Source organism: Ranitomeya imitator, chromosome 8 (assembly GCF_032444005.1).
Source record: "Ranitomeya imitator isolate aRanImi1 chromosome 8, aRanImi1.pri, whole genome shotgun sequence".
In the NCBI taxonomy this organism is placed as follows: domain Eukaryota; kingdom Metazoa; phylum Chordata; class Amphibia; order Anura; family Dendrobatidae; genus Ranitomeya; species Ranitomeya imitator.
This window is the reverse complement of record NC_091289.1, coordinates 77,251,613-77,274,133: the sequence shown is the minus strand read 5'-3', so window position 1 is coordinate 77,274,133 and position 22,521 is coordinate 77,251,613. Positions and strand designations below refer to the sequence as shown.

The 22,521-nt window shown below is 45.7% G+C and overlaps 1 protein-coding gene across 3 annotated transcripts in view; it reads right to left on the bottom strand.

Moving 5' to 3' along the window:
• SERHL2 (serine hydrolase like 2) overlaps positions 1-22,521 on the bottom strand; it is a 219,513-nt gene that overhangs the window by 4,150 nt on the left and 192,842 nt on the right. For 2 of the 3 annotated variants that reach the window (XM_069737104.1, XM_069737106.1), the window contains exon 12: positions 11,421-11,514. The exons of the other annotated variant lie outside the window; for it this stretch is intronic. In XM_069737104.1, the coding sequence (XP_069593205.1) occupies positions 11,421-11,514 (94 nt within the window). The remainder of the gene's footprint in view (positions 1-11,420; positions 11,515-22,521) is intronic. 3 annotated transcript variants of the gene reach the window in all.

The window sequence follows — 22,521 nt, the reverse complement described above, 5'->3', positions numbered from 1 at the left end:
TCTGGATTTGTTTTCTTATTTTGACTCTCATAGTTGTGGTCTACCTATGATGTGAATTACAGGCCTCATCTTTTTAAATGGGAGAACTTGCATAATTGGTGGCTAACTAAATACTTTTTTCCCCACTGTACATTACATTTATCAGATCTGCTACTTAAAGGAAATCTGTCTGAAATGAAAATCAACTGACACCTTTATATATTCTATCTTTTGCTGCATTCCCAAAAGATTGTAGTTTTCATTCAAATATAAATTAGGCATTAAGTGCTCTGGATATAACCAAGAACTTCTCCAGGCTATGCCTTTCAAAATTGTTTCCCCGCCCAGCACAAGCCTCGTTAGCTTGATAGCTCAATATCTGATTCCTTGCTTGCTGTTTGATCACACAGATATTGAGTGATCAACCAAGCTAAAGAGGCCAGTACTGTCTGGAGAAATAACCAGCCACTGCCTTCCATGGTTAAGTGCTCTGTCACGCCCAGAGCAATTAAAGCATCATTTGTATATGAATAAAAATGCTAGTTTCTCAAGACTACAGACACAGACTATATAAAGGTGTTAAAAGAATTTATACCATATATACTTGAGCATAAGCCAAATTTTTCTGCACATTTTTTTTGGCTGAAACGCCCCCCTCAGCTTATACTCGAGTGAGGCGAAGCAGCAGCTGCGGGTCACAGGGGGCAAGAGTCGGCTGCTGCGGCTAACTCCTGTGCCTGCTGCTAAAGAGAAATTAATATTCACTGCACTGGCAATCAATATTCATTTCTCTGTGATAGCACACACCGTGCCAGTCGCAGCAGCCAGCTTCTGCAGTTGCCCGGCGGTCACGTGTGCCGCTACTTAAGAGAAATTATTATTCACCTCTCTCCACTCCCATGGCTTGGAGAGAGGTGAATATTCATTTCTCTTAAGTAGCGGCAAACGTGACTGCCCGGCGGCTAACACTGGGCACGCTACTTGATAGCAATGAATACTCACTGCCCTACACGCACATATTTCCGGCGTGGGGAGCAGCGAGTATTCCAGCAGCGGTGCTCTGCTTGTGAGCAGAGCATGATGTCCCGGCCATGCCCTGCATACAAGCATAAAGCAGCTGCTGGCACTGGAACAAGACGCTGCAAGGGAGCACAGGAAGGTAAGGATAATGGTTTATTTTTTTAATGTTTTTGATGAGTACCAATCATACCAGGATAAGGATGGGTTCATGCATACGTGGATAGGGATGGAGCTGCGCATTCACGGATAGGGATGGAGCCGCGCATTCACGGATAGGGATGGAGCCGCGCATACACGGATAGGGAGGGAGCTGCGCATTCACGGATAGGGATGGAGCCGCGCATTCATGGATAGGGATGGAGCCGCACATTCATGGATAGGGATGGAGCCGCACATTCACAGATAGGGATGGAGCCGCACATTCACGGATAGGGATGAAGCTGCGCATTCACAGATAGGGATGGCGTCGCACATTCACGGATACGGATGGAGTTGCAAATTCACAGATAGGGATGGAGACGTGCAGACACGGATAGGGATGGAGACGTGCAGACACGGATAGGGATGGAGACGTGCAGACACTGATAGGGATGGAGACGTGCAGACACGGATACGGATGGAGACGTGCAGACACGGATAGGGACGGAGACGTGCAGACATGGATAGGGATGGAGCCGTGCAGACACAGATAGAGATGGAGAGGTGCGGACACGGATATAGATGGAGCCGTACAGACACTGACATGGATGAAGCCAAGCATACAAGGATAGGGATGGGAGTCAATCATATCAGGATAGGGATAAGGAGCCATGCGGACAAGGATAGGGATGAGGAGCCAATGCATACCAGGATAGGGATGAGGGGACATGCATACAAGGATAGGGATGAGGGGACATGCATACAAGGATAGGGATGAGGGGACATGCATACAAGGATAGGAATGATAACAGAAACCCCAAATGCATAATGTGAGATAGGGAGCGTGACAAAAATTAATAACCACTCTCAGACTCACTAAATCAGCTCCAAACTATCATATTTAAAGGAGGAAAAAATACAGAGCATCGATGAACAGAGTATCAAAAATTTTATTCGATAAATAGTCCGTAATAAAATGTGAAGTTCAATAACATTAACATTATATAGTAACATACACGAAAAAATGCCTAGAAATGCTGAGACCCAACCAGCTCACCCCCAAATGATGCCCCCACAATGGAGAGCATCAGAGAGCCCCCCCATGATCTCATACAGCAAGGTGCTATGAGAAAAAAAGGTCTCAATAGACCTGGCCCTAGTCCCAAATACCAGTGCTCTAAACATACTTCCCAAATGTAACTCAATAACGTCACCAATAAATAAGGGGCTGGTATAAGTATAGGGCTTACCAATAATGGGGACGAAGTGGGGAGACAGCCGGGAAGTGGACCCCGACGCACGTTTCGCAGCAGCGCCATGCCGCTTCCTCAAGAGGATAATCATTTGGTGCCAACAAGGACCTTAAAGTAGCCCCTGACCCCGGTCACATGGTGCTTAGCGGCCAATCACGGCGGCACTGTCGGCGCGTGCGAACTGCACCTGCCAGGTCCTGGCCGTGGAACCCGGCGTCAGGCCAAGTGCGCACGTGCGAAGAGCAAAAAGCACCCGAAGCGCGCACAAGACCAGGAGACGCCGGTCCACACCAGGGCGCAGCGGACCGCAACGCGACGCTCACAGCCACCAATGAAAAATACATCTTTATCAAAAAGCAAGTACATATCATGACATGCCATCAATTAAACCCCAAACAAGGGACCCCATATAAACAATTCCAAATTATAATATCAAAAGGGCACACATTAAATGAACAACATAGCTTAATATGGTGAGTCAACGCTTTAGGAGAAGTTTGTCCATGAGTGAGATTGCGAAACAGACACTTCATGATTTGGAGGATTTACTTGAGGAACAGGAGATCCCGAATGCAAGTAAGTTCCCGCCTTCTGTCCTGCCCCGATCCACCAGGTTCCCCCCTTGTCCCTAAGTTCAGCAGTTGAGATCTTTACAAAATTGGTCAGTGAAGATTTTAAAAAATTATCCACCAGACGTACTTTTGACAATTTAACCTTTAAACAACGTCAGGCTATCTCACAGCTTCAATCATTGCAGGATGTTGTTTTTAAACCAGCGGACAAGGGGGGTAGGGAACGTTGTTGTCTGGCCGGGCGAGAAATATGAGCGGGAAGCATTTCGTCAACTTCCGGACCCTAATACATGCCTCAGGTTGTCCTCCAATCCGATGGCTACTTACTTGCGGGAGCTGGAGCGGATCCTTGTTAGAGCTTTTGAAGGAGGGATTATACCTAAAAATGTTTTTGATGGTCAAATGCCCCAGGGTTCCGACCTTTTATCTGTTACCAAAAGTCCACAAGGATGCCCTCGACTCCCTGGGAAGTCCCATAGTGTCCGGGATTGGGGGTTTATGCGACCTTGTGTGTCAATTTATAGACTTTTATTTAAAACCCCTGGTGGAAACCTTACCCTCGAATGTCAATGACACTACGGACGTCCTGGCACGGGTCGATGGCATCTTTGTGGACAATACAACCCTTCTCGTCACTGCTGACGTAGAAGGTTTGTATACTTGTATTGAACATTCCCGTGGGATTGAGGCGGCTCGCTTCTTCCTGGGGACCTCCGACCTGGACGGCCCTTTACGTGGACTAGTCCTCGAGCTGCTGGACTATATCCTTACCAACAACTTTTTTGTTTTTAAAGGATAATTTTTGCACGGTGGCACAGTGGTTAGCACTGCAGCCTTGCAGCGCTGGAGTCCTGGGTTCAAACCCCACCAAGGACAACATCTGCAAAGAGTTTGTATGTTCTCTCCGTGTTTGCGTGGGTTTCCTCCGGGCACTCCGGTTTCCTCCCACATTCCAAAGACATACTGATAGGGAATTTAGATTGTGAGCCCCATCGGGGACAGTGATGATAATGTATGCAAAATGTAAAGCGCTGCGGAATATGTTAGCGCTATATAAAAATAAAGATTATTATTTATTATTACTTACAGAAGCGCGGAACGGCCATGGGCGCGGTCTGCGCGCCCTCGTACGCCAATCTCTTCCTGGGTTACTGGGAGAGATTCCTTTTTGGCGACGAAGGCCCGCCGGCCGCCTCCCATGGGCTGTGTTGGTATCGCTTCATTGGTGATATTCTTTTTTTATGGGATGGGACAGTTCGCCAGCTCGAGGACTTTATGGGTACATTGAATGACAATACTTCTAACATCCGACTTACGTACACGTATACTGATGTTACGGTCGATTTCCTGGATGTCCGCCTGGAGGTCGATACTCATCGGCGTATCCAGGCGGATGTTTTCAGGAAGTCGACCTCTGTTAATTCTTTATTACATGCTTCATCAGCGCATGACCCGTCCACAATTAGGGCCGTCCCGGTCGGACAGTTCCTTAGGATGCAGCGAATCTGTTCCTCCGAATCCAAATTTGAGGCACAGGCCTCGAATTTGAGAAATCGTTTTCTGGCCCGGGGGTACAGCCGGAGATCTGTTAAGCATGGTTACGAACGAGCCAGAAAAACCCCACGTGAGACTCTATTACACCCGCCCAGGAAATGGAAGAGTATGGGTGGAGCTGGCCCTATCCGCTTTATCTCTACCTATAATCATGAGTGGAACAATATGCGCTCCATTCTGATTAATCATTGGTCCGTCCTTGGGACGGAGCCTTCCATGGTGGCCTCCCTGGGCTCTTTTCCACAAATGACCTCTAGGAGGTGCAAAAATCTAAATGATTTATTGGTACATACCCACATACCCCTGTGCCGTGAAGACTTTTACCAAATAAACACACCTGCATAAGAAGATCGGTGAGTGCTGCCACTTTCTTTCTCTTCATATGATTTATTGGTACGTAGCCACTATGTCCCTACCCCGAACAATCCATTTGGTACCAATGGTCCTATCCGGGTATGTTTTCCGTGCGGGCACTGTCTTGCCTGCACCAATGTCGTGCGCTGCTCTAGTTTCATTTCTACTGATGGAACTAAAGAATTTCAAATTAAACGGATTTCCTGTAGCACAGTCAATGTGATTTATTACGCTACATGCCCTTGCCCCATGGTGTATGTGGGGCTTACTACTCGGGAACTTAAGAGTCCGAGTTCGTGAGCATGTGCGGGACATTGGTGCGGCCAGGACAGTGTCCGACACGTATGACCTTAAATCAATCCCCCGTCACTTTAGGTCGCACCATAAATGCGACGAAAAATCTCTTCGGGTGAGGGTAATTGATGTTTTACACATGGGGATTCGTGGTGGTGACAATAAAAAACTCCTAGCACAAATTGAAACAAAGTGGATTGTGCAACTTGACACCATGTCACCAAAAGGCTTGAACGAAACACTCAGTTTTGCTCCCTATTTGTGAGCAGCCTTTTGACCCTCGCCTTCCATTATTGTTCTGGCCATATTTTATGTAAATATACCTCCTGTCTCCCATCAACTCCCTCTTTTGTTTCCCCTCCCCTTCGTTTCAGCCGGGTTGTTGTTTTTATTAGTCTTTGTATGTGATTTTAATGTTTTTTCTTCATTTTATTTTCTCTTTGCATTATTAGTAACTTTAAATAGCTCTCGTGCCCAAGGTTTTCCTTATTGATGTGCTTCTGGCCCTGTCGATACTCCTGATTGATACGCCATCTCACCCTTGAGGGGTCCAAGTTAAGGTACCGTCACACATAACGATATCGGTAATGATATCATTGCTTTTTGTGACGTAGCAACGATATCGTTAATGAAATCGTTATGCGTGACAGCGACCAACGATCAGGCCCCTGCTGGGAGATCGTTGGTCGCTGGGGAAAGTCCAGGACTTTATTTCGTCGCTGGATCACCCGCTGAATCTGCGTGTGTGACGCCGATTCAGCGATTTCTTCACTGGTAACCAGGGTAAATATCGGGTTACTAAGTGCAGGGCCCTGGTTACCATTGTAAATGAAAAAAAAAAAAACACTACATACTTACATTCCGGTGTCTGGTCATGTCCCACGCCTTCAGCTTCCCGCACTGACTGTGAGCGCCGGCCGGCCGTAAAGCAGAGTACAGCGGTGGCGTCACCGCTATGCTTTATGGCCGGCGCTCAGTCAGTGTGGGAAGCTGAAGGCAAGGGACGTGACCAGACACCAGAATGTAAGTATGTAGTGTTTTTTTTTTTACATTTACAATGGTAACCAGGGTAAACATCGGGTTACTAAGCGCGGCCCTGCGCTTAGTAACCCGATGTTTACCTTGGTTACCCGGGGACTTCGGCATCGTTGGTCTGTGTGACAGCTCTCCAGCGACCAAACAGCGACGCTGCAGCGATCGACATCGTTGTCTATATCGCTGCAGCGTCGCTTAATGTGACGGTACATTTAGGCTTTATGGATAAGAAGTGTGATTTCCTCTGTAATCATCATGATGGACATTTATCTTTACTTTTTTTGGAATGGACGAACTTCTCCTAAAGCGAGGACTCACCATATTATGATATGTTGTTCATTTAATGTGTGCCCTTTTGATATTATAATTTTGAATTGTTTATATTGGGTCCCTTGTTTGGGGTTTAATTGATGGCATGTCATGATATGTACTTGCTTTTTGATAAAGATGTATTTTTCATTGGTGGCCGTGCGCGTCGCGTTGTGGTCTGCTGCGCCCTGGTGTGGACCGGCGTCTCCTGTCTTGTGCGCGCTCTGGGTGCTTTTTGCTCCCCGCGCGTGCGCACTTGGCCTGATGCCGGGTTCCACGGGCAGGACCTGGCTGGCGCAGTGTGCACGCGCCGACAGTGCCGCCGTGATTGGCCGCTAAGCACCATGTGACCGGGGTCAGGGGCTACTTTAAGGTGCTTGTTGGCACCAAATGATTATCCCCTTGAGGAAGCGGCACGGCGCTGCCACGAAACGCGCATCAGGGTCCACTTCCCAGCTGTCTCCCCACTTCGTCCCCATTATTGGTAAGCCCTATACTTGTACCAGCCCCTTATTTATTGGTGACGTTATTGAGTTACATTTGGGAAGTATGTTTAGAGCACTGGCACTTGGGACTAGGGCCAGGTCTATTGAGACCTTTTTTTCTCATAGCACCTTGCTATATGAGATCATGGGGGGGCTCTCTGATGCTCTCCATTGTGGGGGTATCATTTGTGGGTGAGCTGGTTGGATCTCAGCATTTCTAGGCACTTTTTCGTGTATGTTACTATATAATGTTAATGTTATTGAACTTCACATTTTATTACGGACTATTTATCGAATAAAATTTTTGATACTCTGTTCATCGATGCTCCGTATTTTTTCCTCCTTTAAATAAGGATAGGGATGAGCAGTCATGTATACCAGGATGGGGATGAGGAGGCCATGCATACCAGGATGGGGATGAGGGGGGCATGCATACCAGGATGGGGATGAGGGGACAATGAATACAGGCTTATAATTGGGTCAATAAGCTGTCCCAGTTTTTTTGTGGTAAAAATAGGTGCCTCGGATATACTCGGGTCGGCTTATTCTCGAGAATATACGGTATTTCAATCTGTAATATGCTAACTTCACCTTCAACTATGGGGTTGTTAATAGATTCTTCTGTAGGGCATTTACTTTTCCCTATGTATAACCTTGCCTAATCAGAAAAAGGTAGCATCATAAGGAGAAGTTCAGAACTGGCATTTTCATTGTAATCTGGTAATGCTACTTTCACATTAGCGTCGGCCCGACGTACACTGTGCAAGCGCCGCACAACGGGGGCAGCGGATGCATTTTTCCAGCGCATCCGCTGCCCCATTGTGAGTTGCGGGGAGGTGGGGGCGGAGTTCCGGCCGCGCATGCGCGGTCGGAAATGGCGTAGACAACACAGCAAAAAACATGTAACGTTTTTTGATGCCGACAGTCCGCCACAACACGGCGCAACCGTCGAACGACGGTTGCGACGTGTGGCAATGCGTCGCTAATGTTAGTCAATGGAGAAAAAACGCATCCTGCAAGCAATTTTGCAGGATGCGCTTTTTCTCCTAAACGACGCATTGCGACGTGCAGTGCACAACGCTAGTGTGAAAGTAGCCTAAAGGTACCGTCACACATAGCGACGCTGCAGCGATACCGACAACGATCCGGATCGCTGCAGCGTCGCTGTTTGGTCGCTGGAGAGCTGTCACACAGACAGCTCTCCAGCGACCAACGATCCCGAGGTCCCCGGTAACCAGGGTAAACATCGGGTAACTAAGCGCAGGGCCGCGCTTAGTAACCCGATGTTTACCCTGGTTACCATCCTAAAAAGTAAAAAAACAAACACTACATACTTACCTACCGCTGTCTGTCCTCGGCGCTCTGCTTCTCTGGTCTGGCTGTGAGCGCCGGGCAGCCGGAAAGCAGAGCGGTGACGTCACCGCTCTGCTTTCCGGCTGACCAACGCTCACAGCCAGAGCAGGAGGAGAGCAGAGCACAGCGCTGGAGGACAGACGGCTGTAGGTAAGTATGTACTGTTTGTTTTTTTACTTTTAGGATGGTAACCAGGGTAAACATCGGGTTACTAAGCGCGGCCCTGCGCTTAGTTACCCGATGTTTACCCTGGTTACCAGCAAAGACATCGCTGAATCGGTGTCACACACGCCGATTCAGCGATGTCTACGGGGAGTCCAGCGACGAAATAAAGTTCTGGACTTTCTTCCCCGACCAGCGATCTCCCAGCAGGGGCCTGATCGCTGCTGCCTGTCACACTGGACGATATCGCTAGCGAGGACGCTGCAACGTCACGGATCGCTAGCGATATCGTCTAGTGTGACGGTACCTTAAGACTGATATGTCTTGCTTTATCACATAAAGATCTCCTCACTCCCAGCACTTACTGTCATTATATACACAAGGAGAGGAGGCGAGCGGAGATGTGGGTCATTACATAGAAATGCTTTGGATCTATCCCATGTATGGGGCAATAATGCCTCGATATTAGACATGGATCCAGAATGTTGTATGTAACAAATATGACACTGTCTCAGCTCTCCTCTTCCCTTGCTGATGATTGCATGATCAGTAACTGTCATATACAATGCTATGGATGTATGCAAAGTATAGAGGTATCATTCTCCATTACCGGAGACAGATTTAGAGTGTTGTATATAATTGCACTCCCCTTACGAACATTAGAAGCACCGGGAGTGAGCAAATCTTCATGTAATAAGGTCAGACATACCAGTCTATGGGCACAATCAGGCGACTGTATAAATCAGACCAAGATTGGAACACCGTGCATTGACTGCCGACCAGAACGTGACAGCCTCATATATTTCTATGCAGCTGTCACGCTCGGGTTGGTAGAGCCGCTGGCCAGTTCATGCAGTGTGTTCCAATCTCATGTATAATATAATGCTGGATGCGTCCTTCTGTCCGAAGCCTGTATAGACTGCGCCTGCACAGTGTGGCAGGAGTCAGAACTACAGATTTAGCATTAAAAGATCGTGAGGAGGACGAGACTGGAAGAGGAGTGTGGCACCAGAGTCAGCACCCACCCATAGCGCGATTTCTGGCACCATTCTATTGAAGACATATTTGAAGACAGTGTGTTCAACAAAATGGCGCTGGATAGCGGACTATGTACGCGCTGAATCAGGCGCAATTTTATTAATATTTAAAGCTGACGTGCTGCAAAGAAGCAGGAAAAAGGTGTGTAGAAATGGTTTTTGTGTGAATGTATGGAACAGCAGCAATGGTAGAGCATATAACACGACTAGTTATTGAACCCGTTCTATGCCCGGGTGGCGAGCATTTTTAATGGTACATTTTTGTACTCTGTTATAGGGAACCTGTCACCACAAATAATGCTGTTAACCTGCAGATACGCGGTTAATAGTGTTATGACGATGCCCAGCGCCAGAACGCACCAGGTAGAAAATGTCCTTTGTTCTCCATTGCAGCATTCGGTTTCAGTTATGGGGTCGGCTCCAATTCACTTATCTCTCTGAGTATACCCAGCGGCTGCTGTCACCATGCCACCGGCCCTGACTGAGACAACCTCAATGTAGAGCCACTGTCAGTCAGGGCCTTACAACAGCCGCTCTGTATACTCAGAGCGGTTAAAGAACTGGCACCGCCCCTGCGTCCATGACTGAAACCGAATGTTGACTCCCCACTGCATTCAGCTGCGTGCAGACGCCGGGCTGCATAATAGCGCTATTAACCTACAGATTAATTGCATACCTGCAAATTAGTAGCATTTTTTCTGCAGGTTAATATTTTTGTAATACAATACTTCAATAAAATGATGCCAAAGTCAGCGCATGCACATACCGCGGTGTTCAGAGTCATTTTTTTCTTAAGACACCGTGTCTGTGAATTCGCATATAGTCTCTTCAATAATATGGCGCCGGATAGCACGGTATGTGCATGTACTGACTCCGGTGCCATTAATAAAATGGCACCGGAGTCAGCACATGCACATGCTGCGCTATCCGGCGGCATTTTATTAAAGTAATGTACTACAACCTCAACACAGCAGTATACACGTGCACTGCACATCGCCATTATCCCGATGGCCAACTCGTGTGCGCTGCTGTGTTGATATTGTAGTATATTACTTCAATAAAACGGCGCTGGAGACAGCATGCGCACATACTACCCTATCCAACGCCATTTTATTGAAGATACTGTATATGCAAATTTGAAGACAGGGTGAAGCTGGAAATGGACAAATAAAAAAACAATGCTGGACACACAGGTACAAAATGGGTTCAAAAGCTAGTTTGGTTTATATCGCCATCTGACTGCGCACTTACCACTTTAAACTGACAAAGCAAGTTCTTTCTCCTTTATGGTGCAGTGCTACTGCCATCTTATGATTAGGCAGTGTCTAAACAGTGGAAAAAGTAAATGCTCTGAGAGAAGAAACTATTATCCCCTTGGGTGAAAAAAGTTAGCATATTAGGCAAAATAAGCTTTCAAACCAACTTATCTGCAAAGTACAGAAGTGAAATACTGAAAAAGGACGAAGTTTTATTCAGCTCTTCAGCCTCTTTACCATGATGTAGCCAGTTTAACAAGTGAGGAAAAGTCTTCTTTAATGACCTGAAAGGGCATTGAAGACCAGCCAACCAGCGGTAATTACCAGCAGTAATAAACTGCCATTACCAGCAGTGATAGACTGCTGCTGTCTTCACTTTGGTGTCCTCGGCTGTATTTGACAGCCGGAGAATTGTCCTGCTCCTTCTAGATTTCAGGAAAAGGAACTTTAATCACTAGCTGTAAATTTACAATGGTGCTGAATTAAGACCCATGACCGGAGCCATGAATATACAGAGCTTGTTCATTATCAGGTTAATGAAACGATTTATCCTTTAATGCACAATGGTATCTGCAGAAACAATAGCCTTCAAGTGCCAAACAAATCATAACAGACTAACCTCCTTCAAGTTTTCTTTGAATCCACGCAGCAGGGCTTGTCCTAAATCTGTGTAAACTCCTCTCATTAAGTCAGCGGATATTCCCTCATGTGCCCTGTGAGAAAACTTTTGTAATCATATGGCCTGGTAGTAGTTGGTACTATAAAATATATGACGGCTGCCGACCCTAAATGCAGTATATTGTACTAATAGGCAGGCTTCATACCATTGGGAATGCAATAAAACACAGTCTGCCAACACAACATAAAAACCAAAACACTTTTAGGCCATGTTCACACAGTGCGTTTTTAACTGCGGAACCGCCGCGATTTTGCCGCTGCGGGTCCGCAGCTGTTTTCCATGCAGGGTACAGTACAATGTACCCTATGGAAAACAGGAACCGCTGTGCACATGATGCGGAAATGCACTAATAAAGCCGCGCTGAATAGCTGCGGTAAAAAAGAAGTACCATGTCACTTCTTTGTGCAGAACTGCAGCGGTTCTGCACCTATAGACCTCCATTGTGAGGGTCAAACCCGCAGACGAAAAAAATATCTGCGGGTTTTCTGCGGTTTGTGGTGCAGAACCGCTGCAGCAGGAAGTGCGTGGGCGGAGTGTGGCTGCCCCCCGTGCCCCAATCCCACCCCCCCATGCTCCGATGCCACCCCCCCTTACTCCGACGCCCCCCCCCCCCCCGTGCCCTCATCTCCCCCCCTTATACTTACCGGGCCTCCCGATGTCCGGCCGGCCGTCTTCTCCCTGGGCGCCGCCATCATCCAAAATGGCGGGCGCATGCGCAGTGCGCCCGCCGAATCTGCCGGCCGGCAGATTCGTTCCAGGCACATTTTGATCACTGTGATAACCTCACAGTGATCAAAATAAAAAAAAAAGGTAAATGACCCCCCCCTTTATCACCCCCATAGGTAGTAACAATAATAAAATAAAGAATTTTTTTTTCCCCCACTACAGTTAGAACTAGGGTTAGGGTTAGGGGTAGGGTATTTTCAGCCATTTTAACCCTAAAAAAACTTCCTAGAAAACACACAGACTCTGCAGAGAAAACTGCATAAAAAACCGCACTAAAAACCGCATCAAAAAACGCATCAAAAAACGCACCAAAAAACGCACCTGCGTTTTCTGCCAAGAGCTGCGGTTTATGGTGCAGAAAAAACAGCAGGGAAATCAGGAACGTGTGAACATGGCCTTACTGTCTCAGGCCTCAATTAACACATTTTGGAAATATACAGGGTGGCCCAAAGAATGCATACACATTTCAATATTGGTTATTTGTGCCCCTTTAAAAATTCAAAATGAATTATGGCAGCAATATGTAATATTATGTTATCTCTAAAGATGTATGTAGTCGCTTGATTGCAAGATCCCTCATGTGGCATCAGGAGAGTCAAAGAAATGAAGAGGTTATGCAGAGCAATCCCTGTGGACACTGCTTATGGGAAAACCCATGTAAGTTACAAAGTACAGTATCTTTCGGAATCTAAGACATACTTTTCCCCAAAAAATTTGTGAAGAAAATGGCAGGTACGTCTTCTAGTCCAAATGCAGGCTTATAGGGAGGTTGTGGCGGTGGTGGAGTAGGGTCCATTCCTCAAGAAGCCTGCAGTGGCAAAGTATAGCGATGCTGCGGGCCCGATGTCAGCAGTTGGCAAAGCGGAGTGCATCATTGGTTTCCTGATGGCCATATTCCTGAAGCTGTGGGCCACTGGAGGCAGCCATTTTCCTGAGTCTGTGGGTTTCAATGAAATGCCTTCCAGAGGCCACACGTGCACAGACTGTGATTTCGGCTGGCTCGAGTTCCCAATCTACAAACGCATTACCTCCAGCGGCCCACGGCTTCAGGAAAATGGCTGTCAGGACAGGAATCCAATGATGCACTTTGCTCTGCTCACAGCCAACACCGAGTCTGCAGCATCACCACACTGCTGCCACCACCGGCTTCTTGAGGAAGGGACCCTGCTTCACACAATGCACTCTGCTCTGCCTCACCACCAACACCGGGCCCGCAGCATTGCACCACTGGGATACCCCCTTCTCCCGCTTAAAGCCCGCAGCATTGCTCCACTACTGCCACCACCGGGTTCTCGAGAAAGTGTCCCATGCCTCCCATGACCCCGCTCCACTGCTCCGGGCCCTCAGGTAAGATACCTTAAATTCAGACTATAAGACGGACCCCCATCTTATAAATATCTTTTTCCCCCCCATTTTACATCCCAAATTTTGGGGTGCGTCTTATAGTCTGAAAAATTTTTTTGATCAATAGATCTCCGAATAACAATTAGTTCCGTAACTGGATATGTTTAAGGTTAATGTATGGAAATAATCTTATAAATGTGCCCCCTTCTGTGTACTGTGCAATGGCAGTCTAAATCATACCACATCTCTGGGCAGGGGAGGGGGTGAGAAAGAGTATACAGACATTATAGCAGGGGATCGAAACTGATTCGTTTTGTGAGGAAAAGATTTTGATGATTGTGAGGTAAATTACAATTAAAAACAAAAAACAGCACCTGTGATCCCGTGCTGTAAAGACTGTATACTCTTTGCTTCCTCCCTTGCCCAGGCGTTTCAGTATGGTAAGTCCATGTTCCTGCACGGTCAGACTTAGCCATTACAAAAAGGGACATGTATAAAATTAATTCAGCAACCTTTTTTTTAACGGAAAAGTTGTAGAATTAAGAAATCACTGGATGGATAGACATGTAAATGATATCTTTATTAATTAAATATTGAGAATGAGTGTTATGGTCAGAAATCCCCACAGTTCCTCAATTGGCTTCCATAAATGAGGTTATTAATGGTTGTCTGAAGACTGTTTTGCCGCACTGAATGCAGAACAGGGGTGGGAGAGCGTCTATGGAGGGATCCCCCTGCACCTTTTGGTATAACACTATTAATGTACATTCACAACAATCGTATGTTTGATTAGGTGGTATTTACAACTTATATTTTCAATTAGGTTGTGCATATAATAATTCAGGCCATATGGGCTGATGATGTCATAATGAACTGATGATGTCATAATGAACTAATGTTGTCATAATGGACTGATGATGTCATAATGAACTGATGATGTCATAATGAACTGATGATGTCATAATGGACTAATCTATATATATAATTGTCTAAGGGTTTTTCCGTCTGTCTGTCTTTCTGTCTGTCTGGCCTGGCGGCCTTGACCAATCAGCAACGGGCACAGCGACGATGATGTCATAAAGGACGTAGACTGTCATGATCCCAATGGCAGGGGATCACTAAAGGACAAGCACAGATACAAACAAGCTCTAGGGCGATGGAACCTGAGATGACCGCGACCCTGAACCTAACACACAAATAAAAGTAGCCGGGGAACGTGCCTACGATGATCCTAGACGTCTCGCTCCAGCCGAAGATCTAACTTCCCCTATTAGAAGAAACACAGACCTCTCTTGCCTCCAGAGAAATACCCCACAGAAATAGCAGCCCCCCACATATAATGACGGTGAAATGAGAGGAAAGCACATACGCAGTATGAAAACAGTTTCAGCAAAATGAGGCCCGCTAAAGCTAGATAGCAGAGGATACAAAAGTGAACTGCGCGGTCAGCGAAAAACCCTTCAAAAAACCATCCTGAAATTACTTGAACTCATGTGCCAACTCATGGTACATGAGGAGCAATTTCAGCCCACTAGAGCAACCAGCAGCAAAGAATCACATATCTGCAGGCTGGACTAAAAACCAAATAAAGCAAAACACCAAAACAGGAAAATCCAAACTTAGCTTGACCATAAGGTTCTAGGAGCAGGGAGCAGAGGTAACAAGACACACTGGATACATTGATAACCGGCGAGGAAATGCCAGCAAAGCCAGGTTAAATAGGAAACTCCCATATCCTGATGGAACAGGTAGAACCCAGAGACCCAGGAAAGACAAGTCACCCAGTACCATCAGTAACCACCAGAGGGAGCCCAAAAACAGAACTCACAACAGTAGACATCTCACGTTTCTGATTCAGCGACGGGCACAGTATCGACGTAGATGTCATAATGGTTGCCATGGTGACGATAATGTCATAAAGGTTGCCTCGACCAATCAGCGACGGGCACAGTCTGCCGCGAATTCTGGAATCATCATTGTCCATATACTACGGGGACATGCATATTCTAGAATACCCGATGCATTAGAATCGGGCCACAATCTAGTGATGTCATAATGAACTGATGATGTCATAATCAACTGATGATGTCATAATGGACTGATGATGTCATAATCAACTGATGATGCCATAATGGACTGATGATGTCATAATCATTTTGATGATGTCATAATGAACTGATGATGTCATAATGAACTGATGGTGTCATAATCAACTGATGATGTCATAATGGACTGATGATGTCATAATCATTTTGATGATGTAATAATGGACTGATGATGTCATAATGGACTGATGATGTCATAATGGACTGATGATGTCATAATGAACTGATGATGTCATAATGAATTGATGTCATAATGGACTGATGATGTCATAATGCACTGTTGATGTCATAATGGACTGATGATGTCATAATGGACTGATGATGTCATAATGAACTGATGATGTCATAATGGACTGATGATGTCATAATGAACTGATGATGTCAAAATGGACTGATGATGTCATAATGAACTGATTATGTCAATCATTTTGATGATGTCATAATGAACTGATGATGCCATAAAGGACTGATGATGTCATAATGAACTAATGATGTCATAATGGACTGATGATGTCATAATGAACTGATGTCAATCATTTTGATGATGTCATAATGAACTGATGATATCATAATGGACTGATGATGTCATAATCAACTGATGATGTCATAATGGACTGATGATGTCATAATCATTTTGATGATGTCATAATGAACTGATGATGTCATAATGGACTGATGATGTCATAATGAAATGATGATGTCATAACGGACTGATGATGTCATAATCAACTGATGATATCATAATCATTTTGATGATGTTATAATGAACTGATGATGTCAATGAACGGATGATGTCATAATCAACTGATGATGTCAATCAACTGATGATGTCATAATGGACTGATGATGTCATAATGAACTGATGATGTCATAATGGACTGATGATGTCATAATGAACTGATGATGTCATAATGAACTAATGATGTCATAATGGACTGATGATGTCATAATGAACTGATGATGTCATAATCATTTTGATGATGTCATAATGAACTGATGATGTCATAATGGACTGATGATGTCATAATGAACTGATGATGTCATAATGAACTGATGATGTCATAATCAACTGATGATGTCATAATAAACTGGTGATCTCAATCATTTTGATGATTTCACAATGAACTGATGATGTGATAATGAACTGATGATGTCAATCAACTGATGATGTCATAATTAACTGATGATGTCATAATGGACTGATGATGTCATAATGGACTGATGATGTCATAATGAACTGATTATGTCAATCATTTTGATGATGTCATAATGAACTAATGATGTCATAATGGACTGATGATGTCATAATGAACTGATGATGTGATAATGAACTGATGATGTCAATCAACTGATGATGTCATAATTAACTGATGATGTCATAATGGACTGATGATGTCATAATGAACTGATGATGTCATAATGAACTGATTATGTCAATCATTTTGATGATGTCATAATGAACTAATGATGTCATAATGGACTGATGATGTCATAATGAACTGATGATGTCATGATCATTTTGATGATGTCATAATGAAAGGATGATGTCATAATGGACTGATGATGTCATAATGAACTGATGATGTCAGTGGACTGGTGGTGTCATAATCAACTGATGATGTCATAATCATTTTGATGATGTCATAATCATTTTGATAATGTCTGTTGTGAATTCTGTTATCTAACTTCCTCCTGTGGTCATGAATGGTACTTCGGCGAGTTCAGTCCATGGACTCCCTCTGGTGGCTGTGAGTGGAGCTGCTGCTTCTGAGGTTCCTTCCACAGGTGACGGAGTTTATTCTTTGGCTGGCTGCTCTATTTAACTCCACTCAGATCGTTACTCCTTGCCAGCTGTCAATGTTCTTGTACTGGTTCAGTTCGCTCTTGGATCTTTCTGGTGACCCGTCTACTACAGCAGAAGCTAAGTCCCTGCTAGTTAATTATTTGTTCATTGTTTTCTTGTCCAGCTTGCTATCATGATTTTTCCTTGCTAGCTGGAAGCTCTGGGATGCAGAGTGGCACCTCCGCACCGTGAGTCGGTGTGGAGGTCTTTTTGCACACTCTGCGTGGTTTTTTTGCAGTTTTTTGTGCTGACCGCAAAGATACCTTTCCTATCCTCAGTCTGTTTAGTAAGTCTGGCCTCCCTTTGCTGAATCCTGTTTCATTTCTGTGTTTGTGACTTCATCTTAACTCACAGTCAATATATGTGGGGGGCTGCCTTTTCCTTTGGGGAATTTCTCTGAGGCAAGGTAGGCTTTATTTTCTATTTCTAGGGCTAGTTAGCTCTTAGGCTGTGAAGAGGCGTCTAGGCCGAGTTAGGTACGCTCCACGGCTATTTCTAGTTGTGTGATAGGATTAGAAGTTGCGGTCAGCAGAGTTCCCACTTCCCAGAGCTTGTCCTGTGTGAGTTTAACCATCAGGTCGTTCCGAGTGCTCCTAACCACCAGGTCCATAACAGTACAGCTGGCCCAAAGTATTGATGCATCTCAATAGAGGGATAAGAGAAGTTCTGAGACCATTTTTTTTTCTCTGCAGTGTGTTTTGTCTTTCTTTTCCCCTTAACCTCTGGGTGGTTCAGGACACAGGTGTAGATATGGACATTCAAGGTCTGTCCTCTTGTGTGGATCATCTCACTGCAAGGGTACAAAACATTCAAGATTTTGTGGTTCAGAATCCGATGTTAGAGCCTAGAATTCCAATTCCTGATTTGTTTTCTGGGGATAGATCTAAGTTCCTGAATTCCAAAAATAATTGTAAACTGTTTCTAGCTTTGAAACCCCACTCCTCTGGTGACCCCGTTCAACAAGTAAAAATCATTATTTCTTTGTTGCATGGTGACCCTCAAGACTGGGCATTTTCCCTTGCGCCAGGAGATCCTGCATTGCGTGATGTAGATGCGTTTTTTCTGGCGCTTGGATTGCTTTATGATGAACCTAATTCAGTGGATCAGGCAGAGAAAATCTTGCTGGCTTTGTGTCAGGGTCAGGATGAAGCGGAGGTGTACTGTCAGAAGTTTAGAAAGTGGTCTGTGCTTACTCAGTGGAATGAGTGTGCCCTGGCGGCAATTTTCAGAAAGGGTCTTTCTGAAGCCCTTAAGGATGTCATGGTGGGATTTCCCACGCCTGCTGGTCTGAATGAGTCTATGTCCTTGGCCATTCAGATCGATCGGCGCTTGCGTGAGCGCAAAGCTGTGCACCATTTGGCGGTATTCACTGAGCATAGGCCTGAGCCTATGCAGTGTGATAGGACTTTGACCAGAGCTGAACGGCAAGAACACAGACGTCGGAATGGGCTGTGTTTTTACTGTGGTGATTCCACTCATGCTATCTCCGATTGTCCTAAGTGCACTAAGCGGTTCGCTAGGTCTGCCACCATTGGTACGGTACAGTCTAAATTTCTTTTGTCCGTTACTCTGATTTGCTCTCTGTCATCCTATTCTGTTATGGCATTTGTGGATTCAGGCACTGCCCTGAATTTGATGGACTTGGAGTTTGCCAGGCGCTGTGGTTTTTTCTTGGAGCCCTTGCAGTATCCTATTCCATTGAGAGGAATTGATGCTACGCCTTTGGCCAAGAATAAGCCTCAGTACTGGACTCAATTGACCATGTGCATGGCTCCTGCACATCAGGAGGATATTCGCTTTTTGGTGTTGCATAATCTGCATGATGTGGTCGTTTTGGGGTTGCCATGGCTACAGGTCCATAATCCAGTATTGGATTGGAAATCTATGTCTGTGTCCGACTGGGGTTGTCAGGGGGTACATGGTGATGTTCTATTGCTGTCAATTTCGCCTTCCACTCCTTCTGAAGTCCCTGAGTTTTTGCCAGATTACTGGGATGTATTTGAAGAGCCCAAATCCGGTGCCCTACCTCCTCATAGGGATTGCGATTGTGCTATTAATTTGATTCCTGGTAGTAAGTTTCCTAAGGGCCGACTGTTTAATTTATCTGTGCCAGAGCACGCCGCTATGCGGAGTTATATAAAGGAATCCTTGGAGAAAGGTCATATTCGCCCGTCGTCATCACCGTTGGGAGCAGGGTTCTTTTTTTGTGGCCAAGAAGGATGGCTCTTTGAGACCTTGTATTGATTACCGCCTTCTTAATAAGATCACAGTCAAATTTCAGTACCCTTTGCCGCTGCTGTGTGATTTGTTTGCTCAGATTAAGGGGGCTAGTTGGTTCACCAAGATAGATCTTGGAGGGGCGTATAATCTTGTGCTAATTAAACAGGGCGATGAATGGAAAACAGCATTTAATACGCCCGAGGGCCATTTTGAGTACCTGGTTATGCCATTCGGGCTTTCTAATGCTCCATCTGTGTTTCAGTCCTTTATGCATGACATCTTCTGAGAGTACCTGGATAGATTCATGATTGTATATTTGGATGATATTTTGGTCTTTTCGGATGATTGGGAGTCTCATGTGAAGCAGGTCAGAATGGTGTTCCAGGTCCTTCGTACGAACTCCTTGTTTGTGAAGGGGTCGAAATGTCTCTTTGGTGTTCAGAAGGTTTCATTTTTGGGTTTCATTTTTTCCCCTTCTACTATCGAGATGGACCCTGTTAAAGTTCAGGCCATTTATGATTGGACTCAGCCGACATCTGTGAAGAGCCTGCAGAAGTTCCTGGGCTTTGCTAATTTTTAGCGTCGCTTCATCGCTAATTTTTCTAGTGTTGCTAAACCGTTGACTGATTTGACCAAGAAAGGTGCTGATGTGGTCAATTGGTCCTCTGCGGCTGTAGAGGCTTTTCAGGAGATGAAGCGTCGTTTTTCTTCTGCCCCTGTGTTGTGCCAGCCAGATGTTTCACTCCTGTTTCAGGTCGAGGTTGATGCTTCTGAGATTGGAGCAGGGGCTGTTTTGTCGCAAAGAAGTTCTGATGGCTCGGTGATGAAACCATGTGCCTTCTTTTCTAGAAAATTTTCGCCTGCTGAGCGCAATTATGATGTTGGCAATCGAGAGTTGTTGGCCATGAAGTGGGCATTCGAGGAGTGGCGACATTGGCTTGAAGGAGCCAAGCATCGCGTGGTGGTCTTGACGGATCACAAGAATTTGACTTATCTCGAGTCTGCCAAACGGTTGAATCCTAGACAGGCTCGATGGTCGCTGTTTTTCTCCCGTTTTGATTTTGTGGTTTCGTACCTTCCGGGCTCTAAGAATGTGAAGGCTGATGCCCTGTCAAGGAGTTTTGTGCCTGACTCTCCGGGTGTTCCTGAGCCGGCGGGTATTCTCAAAGAGGGGGTAATTTTGTCTGCCATCTCCCCTGATTTGAGGCGCGTGCTGCAGAAGTTTCAGGCTGATAGACCTGACCGTTGTCCAGCGGATAAACTGTTTGTCCCTGATAGATGGACTAGTAGAGTTATATCTGAGGTTCATTGTTCGGTGTTAGCGGGTCATCCGGGAATCTTTGGTACCAGAGATTTGGTGGCTAGATCCTTTTGATGGCCTTCTTTGTCACGGGATGTGCGTTCTTTTGTGCAGTCCTGTGGGACTTGTGCTCGGGCTAAGCCCTGCTGTTCTCGTGCCCGTGGGTTGCTTTTGCCCTTGCCGGTCCCGAAGAGGCCCTGGACGCATATTTCCATGGATTTTATTTCAGATCTCCCTGTCTCTCAAAGGATGTAGGTCATTTGGGTGGTTTGTGATCGCTTCTCTAAGATGGTCCATTTGGTACCCTTGCCTAAATTGCCTTCCTCCTCTGATTTGGTGCCATTGTTTTTCCAGCATGTGGTTCGTTTGCATGGCATTCCGGAGAACATCGTCTCGGACAGAGGTTCCCAATTTGTTTCGAGGTTTTGGTGGTCCTTTTGTGCGAAGATGGGCATTGATTTGTCTTTTTCTTCGGCTTTCCATCCTCAGACAAATGGCCAAACCGAACGAACTAATCAGACTTTGGAAACATATCTGAGATGCTTTGTTTCTGCTGATTCCATCCTCGTTTCTCTTCAGGGCAGGTTGAGCCTTCGGACTGTCCTGGTGTGGATACTGTGGTGGACAGGTTGCAGCAGATTTGGACTCATGTGGTGGACAATTTGACGTTGTCCCAGAAGAAGGCTCAACATTTCGCTAACCGCCGGCGCTGTGTTGGTCCCCGACTTCGTGTTGGGGATTTGGTTTGGTTGTCGTCTCGTCATGTTCCTATGAAGGTTTCCTCTCCTAAGTTTAAGCCTCGTTTCATTGGTTCGTATAAGATTTCTGAAGTTCTCAATCCTGTGTCATTTCGTTTGGCACTTCCAGCTTCTTTTGCCATCCATAATGTGTTCCATAGGTCGTTATTGCGGAGATACGTGGCGCCTATGTTTCCCTCCGTTGATCCTCCTGCCCCGGTGTTGGTCGAGGGGGAGTTGGAGTATGTGGTGGAGAAGATTTTGGATTCTCGTATTTCGAGACGGAAACTCCAGTACCTGGTCAAGTGGAAGGGTTATGGTCAGGAGGATAATTCCTGGGTTTTTGCCTCTGATGTTCATGCTGCCGATCTAGTTCGTGCCTTTCATTTGGCTCGTCCTGATCGGCCTGGGGGTGCTGGTGAGGGTTCGGTGACCCCTCCTCAAGGGGGGGGGGGTACTGTTGTGAATTCTGTTATCGAACTTCCTCCTGTGGTCATGAATGGTACTTCGGCGAGTTCTGTCCATGGACTCCCTCTGGTGGCTGTGAGTGGAGCTGCTGCTTCTGAGGTTCCTTCCACAGGTGACGGAGTTTATTCTTTGGCTGGCTGCTCTATTTAACTCCACTCAGATCGTTACTCCTTGCCAGCTGTCAATGTTCTTGTACTGGTTCAGTTCGCTCTTGGATCTTTCTGGTGACCTGTCTACTACAGCAGAAGCTAAGTCCCTGCTAGTTAATTATTTGTTCATTGTTTTCTTGTCCAGCTTG